The following is a 6,456-nucleotide window of genomic DNA, read 5'->3' as shown; positions in this document are numbered from 1 at the left end:
TACAATTATGTTTTTTATAAAAAAAATATTATAAAATTTATTATTTTATTATTTATTCATTATTTAATAATAAGTATATCATTTTTTGTAGTTTATATTATTTTCTTTTTGTATTCGTTTTCTTTCTATTTTTGTAGTCCTTTTTACGAATATAAAAAGTTATTTAATGATGCTATTAATAAGAAGGATCGTGGCGGTCATACAGCAGGAATGTGTAATAATATTTCTAATGATGGAGTAGTTGATAATATTCACAAGAACGAATATTTTGATAATGTTTGTCAAGTAGCTATTTATTATTTATCTCATTTATATAATAAATATAGATATAACAATGACGACATGAATGAAGGATGTAAATATTTATACTATGCTATATATAATAATATACTGGAAAAAAAATATAAAAACTATGATGAATTATTTAAATTCTACAAAAGTATATTAATAGAACACAATAATCATGATGAATGGGATTCCAATAAAATTTATATTAATAAGATTGAGAGAGACATACTTGAAAAAAACAATAATTTAATAGAAATTTATGATTATTTTGATAATTTTAAGGATAGTATAACGAATAAAATTGGGATACCTTGTGAATATGCTGAAAATTGGATTGAAAAATATAATAAAAGGTGTATGGAAAATGTAGAATCTAAAGAAGAATCTTCCTGTTTAAAAATAATACAATTTAAAGAAAAATATTATAAACATATGGAGAATTATTTCCCCTGTGACAACCTACAAAGATATTTTCCGTATATCGGAAAGAACAATCAGAAGTTTATTTTTTTAATTCCAATTATTCTAATAACATTAAAGTTATCTATTTTATATATAATATATAACGTTAGTACTACTTACATTTAATAATATTTATATTATAACACACTTTTTTATATATATTCATATAATGTTACTATCATCGAAATTTTATGTTTTTTAAAAAAAATATATTATGCTTAATATTAGTTTACGCCCTTAGGATCATGTATAAACCCTAAAAAAATGAAGAAAAAAAGATCCATTTATGATTTATTACAGGAATCCCAAAATAGAGAAAATGATTCGAATAGGAGGCCATACAATATCGCCTATAGTTTGTGAGAATAATCGAAATTGGGGAATACACAAAAATAGTGTATATACATTAATGTAAATTAGTGAGTATATAAAATATGTGCAACAAATCCATGACATATTTTAAATTTAAATAAACGGCTGAAACTTTGATTTTAAGATTAAAACAAATAATGTTATATAGCTATGCTTATATTAACCAAAACGCTGAAGGTTAAATCCTGAACACAAAACCATTTATTTCATATTTTTCCTAATTAAATCAGTTTACCACTCATGTACTATTGATGCATAAAAAAAAGCTACTGAAAAACATAAATAAAAACAACTCTCATGGGTTACCTGGAAAAAAGTTCATTTACAACTCAGAATCACCCCAGGAAAAAGCGAAAAATAAGAGAATCACAATAGCATATCATTCTGCAAATTAGCATTTTTGTAATTAGGACATGTAATAATATTAAATTTAAAAAATATATAATACACAGAATGTTTATTACATTAGTTATTAAGTATTGCTTTGTAATTACCATAAAAAAAAATTACATTTAAAAAAATATATCTCTTGTTTCAAAACATTATTCATGTTTTTTATTTTTTTGTAGCTTTAAAATAGCATATTCTTTTTGGTATACATATTTGTTTTTTTTTTTTATTACATTTTGTATAACAGATACATAAAGAATGCATAAATCTGCGATGTTTATTTAAATTATTCCCATTTTTATAATTAAAAAAATTAGATCTAATATCACAGCGTTTGCAAACAAATTGTCCATAATAGGCATAACTGTTAATCCTATTACATCAATAATATATTTTTACACGATTATTTAATAATCATAAGTTAATAGCTTTACAGAATCTATAATAAATGCCAAAATAAATAGTAAGTCTCTATTACATCATACTTTCAGTAAAAAAATTTACAAAAATGGAAACTTCCTTGTAGTTATAAAAATTCAATTTCATAACGGGTCAGTTTTCGCACACACATAGTTTTTAATAAATTAATTACTTTAAATACTTGTTAATTTTAAATTATACGATATTCGGGAATATTATAAAATTTTATGTCTTTAATAAAATTCACTAATTATAATAATACTTCCTCAAGGGACGTAATCTTCATATCACGATTGCACATTTTATTTCAGAAATTAGTGATACGCACACAAAATAGTTATTTATACATTTATACAATTTAAAATGTACAATGCATTCGAAATTATCGTTTTATGTATAATTAAAACGTTTTATGAGATACTGCATATTATCAAGAATTATAATAATTCCTTAAATAAAGAAAAATACAAGCCTTTGTAATATATTAATCAATAAAATTATAGTTTATGCTTATATGGTACATTTTTTTAAAGGAATACGGATGTTTAAAAAAAATTTTTTTTATTAGGAATGCAAAAAAAAAAAAATAAAATAAAAATGCCTTTCCAACTAAAGCAAAAAAATTTGATGGAAATTATTTTAAAAATTAAGGAGAAATAAATGTATGCACTTGTTTCTTTTATTCTCATTTTCCTCTAAACATAGGATATAACGAAAAACCCAAATGTTTTTAATTACCCTGATAAATTTGTAATTTAAGAAAATATTTTCTCCTTTCAAAATATGTTGTCAAATTTATAGGATACAATTTTTTTTATTAAAATTTTGGATTATAGTTTTCAAATTATACAAAAATGTAGAACATTAGAAATAACTATAATTTTATGCACCATATTAAAAAAGGTAAATATATAATCTAACATCTTTCCGCTCATTTAATCTTTGTAAGTTTTACATTATAATAATTGTGATATTACGAGTAGTGTCACGTAGTTTGAAAACAAATAATAATGTAATATAACTTTTACATCACAAAATGAAGTATAAAATATATTGGTTGATGTAACATTAAATCACTGTGCATGCACATGTATTAGCAAAATTAGAACATTCCTGTTTTTTAAATAATTTTCAAGCGCTTCATGCAATTGAAATATTATCGTCCCCCTACTTTATGTATATTTTCATAAATACACAATGATTTACGAAATAGTATATATAATTCTAAATCGCACAGCTATTTTTCTATAGTAAATATTTCTGTCATAAATAGAATATGTCCTTTATTGTTCACATATAAACATTAGAATAATTCTAATCATTCCTGAAAATATATATGCAATATTATTTTCTTTATGATGTGTTAAAATTGTTTATCATTTTAATGTAACTTTAATTTATTATGCTTTGCAAAATGGAAGCATATATTATATTCTTATACCTATTTTGTCGATGCTATTTTTATATTTCTTAGGCAATATAATTGTTATTATGTGCGAGGAAAGCATTATGCTTTAATTTGTTTTTTCTACACGGAAAATTTTGTAATTCTCTAATTGAAGAGACAAAGCATTTTTAAGTTATATTGGTAATAATTATTTTTAATAACTGTATATGGAAACTTTTACGTTAAATTAGGCACGACAAACATATTCATTTCTCATTGTTAACCCTGAAGTATATATAATTATACACCTTTTCGTTACACTTTATTATATTTTATATACTAATTATGGTGATTTCTCCAAATATGTCAATATGATATAAAGGACCATTAAAGTTTATTTACGTCAATATGCGTTTAGGCAATATGTAGAACCTAGAGATATTTCTACATTTTAATGTCATTTAAAGCAATTCCCTCTTTCTGAGCTTTTTAAATATTCTCTTTTTTAGTGCATTATTTATATTTTAATATATTTTTTTATTGATAAAGTTACTTTATAAAATATTTGCGTAAAGCTTTATGAGATAATATATGCCTTCGCATTAGCATATAAATATCTTTTTTAACGTTTCACACAAGATATAATTTATCACTGAAATTATGTAAAACGTTGTATGTCTTATACACTACTCTGAAAACTAATACCATCTTTTATGTAAATAATTATAATGAAAAATATATACACGCATTATTAATGAATAATATATATATTACTTCGATGAACAATACCAATACCTTTAAGCACAATTTTATGAACAAATCTTTCTTAATGTCCTCAAACACAATAATATTTTTTGTGTATTTCGAAAGGTTATTTGAAATAATTTTTTACCCAATTTGCAGTTCATAAAATATTACCATGATCAATATTACATTTAATGTACCATTTATTTATTCACGTGTGCATAGTAAATATATATCTTTTTCTCTAACTGTTATATTGCTACGACGTAAACTTTGATCTTCCTCACTCTTATTTATTTAATTTTTTACTTAGAATATATAATTATTTTTTCTTCTAATTGATTTAGCTACTATTAAATAAAGGAACATCTAAGTCAGCAATTGCATGTTTCTTAACATTAATAAGCTAAATCTCTGCATATTACACATGACGCATTAACAAAGGGTATTATGTGGCATTATAAGCTATATGCACACGTTTACTTGGCTCTCTTATATTTTTAGGTTGCGGTTCATACATCGGTACGTCATTACAAATATAATCTGGAACGTTTCTCGTGCCTCTATTCTTTTTACCTCTCTTCCCAGCTAACCAACTTCCGAACGGGGTAAACTAGTATAAAAAAGCAAAAAAATATATACAAGATAATAAATTACAATTTTCATAATAAAACAGCTCATAAAAATTAATAAAAAATAATGATAGAAAATGTTTATATACTAAAGAGGAGTTCTTTTTTACTTTATAGTATATGAAGAAAACCATAATTACTAATAATATTAGTACAACCACTATAGATGCACGGAAAGGAAGTTTTTTTAATAATTCAACTGTAAAAAATGAAGTACTTAAAGGTTCATCATCTACCTCAGAGATTATATCAGTTGTATCAACTGTGGATTCATTTTTATATTCAAATTTGTTGAGATATTCTCTATATTTTTTGGATCTTTTACAATATAATTTCATATGTTCTGGTAAATTTTCTTTTTTACAATCTTCTTTCCCTTCTTTCTCATAGTCTTCACGGCTACTTCCGGTAACTTCAGGAAACAAAGTATAAATAGCTTCAGGGGTAGACATGTCAGAGTGCGACACATTATAATAATTGTAATCTTGATTGGAAATTAAAACGACATTTACTGGGTTTTCATTGATTATTAACTGGTGGATTGGTCTATTTGTATTATTATCTATCGTTTTACCCCTGCGTTTCATATCCATTAATGAGTTACTTAGGTGGGGACGGTATCCAGGTTGCTGGCATACAATAGCTGTTTCGTTAAAACCTTGTTCAGTAACTTTAGCACATCTTAAATATTTAATATACATGTCAACCTTTACTTTAGAAGTTAGAGGATTCGTTAGTTCAACTGTTTCATATGAATATTCTTTTTCTACTTTATCACAAACTCCTTTATCTTTAGATTCCAATAAAGATAACAGTCTACTTGGATTATACACATAATCACAACTCAAAAAATAATCAGGACAATATGATGCACCCCAATCACAACATTTTTCTTGAACGTGGTGCTTTTTATATGTTTCACTAATAGATTTAAGGTATTTTTCAAATAAATCCTTATTTTCCTTTTTACAGACACTCTCTTTAATTTTACTATAATTTTTAAAGTAGTCATACAAATTTCTCTTTTCTAATAATAATATTAAATCATTGATATCCTTATAAATAAATATGAATTGACAACCTCTACTAATTCCACCTTTGAAACAACCATTTAGTTTCATAAATTCGGTAGTTATATCGCTGATGGTATGTGATGGTTTTTCAACATCGTACAGTTTCCAAATTTCACCAAATATCCAATATTTGTAATTCAAACAATTCTCCCTATATTCCTTTTCCACTTTAATGTTATTTAATGCTTTAACATTTCTTTTAATTTTATTAAAAAGGCTTTCATTAATAATAGAGCTATTACGTGATACGGAACTGCATGTCGTATTGAGATTAACATCAGTTACTTCATCTTTGCATAATTCCTCGTATTTTTATAGGAATATGATTCTTTTAAATAAGTTTGATCCTTCTATATTAAAAGAAATATGTATTATACATAAAATTAATGATATAACTCTTTTAAAAAAAAATATTCTTATTCTGTTGAAAAAGTTGGAATATTCAATATAATAAACTACTAATAAATTTTACAATAAATAATAAAAATGTACTTTTGCTAATTCATAAAAGCTCCCGTCATCTATATAGTTATACATAGTGGAAAAAATATATATACTGATTATATAAGTGTCTACATATAAACAGCGTAATAATCTAGGTTTATGGTTCAGGATTCAGGGTACGGGCTGAGTATACCATCATATTGGGAGTGGTTCAGTGTTAAGGGATCACTATATATTTTTTTTT

General features: G+C 24.2%; 2 protein-coding genes across 2 annotated transcripts; one reads left to right on the top strand and one right to left on the bottom strand.

Annotated features, from left to right (window-relative positions):
- Nucleotides 1-210: 210 nt before the first annotated feature.
- PCYB_001690 (hypothetical protein) lies at nucleotides 211-1,113 on the top strand (the record flags this gene model as incomplete). Its single annotated transcript, XM_004227591.1, has 2 exons — nucleotides 211-859; nucleotides 992-1,113. The coding sequence occupies 2 exons, from the start codon at nucleotides 211-213 to the stop codon at nucleotides 1,111-1,113; spliced, it is 771 nt and encodes a 256-aa protein (XP_004227639.1).
- A 4,049-nt stretch (nucleotides 1,114-5,162) lies between these two features.
- PCYB_001680 (CYIR protein) lies at nucleotides 5,163-6,021 on the bottom strand (the record flags this gene model as incomplete). Its single annotated transcript, XM_004227590.1, has 1 exon — nucleotides 5,163-6,021. A coding segment is annotated over one exon (858 nt), but the record flags the coding sequence as incomplete, so codon positions are not given.
- Between the last annotated feature and the right edge of the window lie 435 nt (nucleotides 6,022-6,456).

The sequence above is a fragment of the Plasmodium cynomolgi genome (assembly GCF_000321355.1).
Source record: "Plasmodium cynomolgi strain B DNA, scaffold: 0034, whole genome shotgun sequence".
Taxonomy (NCBI): domain Eukaryota; phylum Apicomplexa; class Aconoidasida; order Haemosporida; family Plasmodiidae; genus Plasmodium; species Plasmodium cynomolgi.
This window is presented reverse-complemented; position numbering and strand designations above follow the sequence as displayed.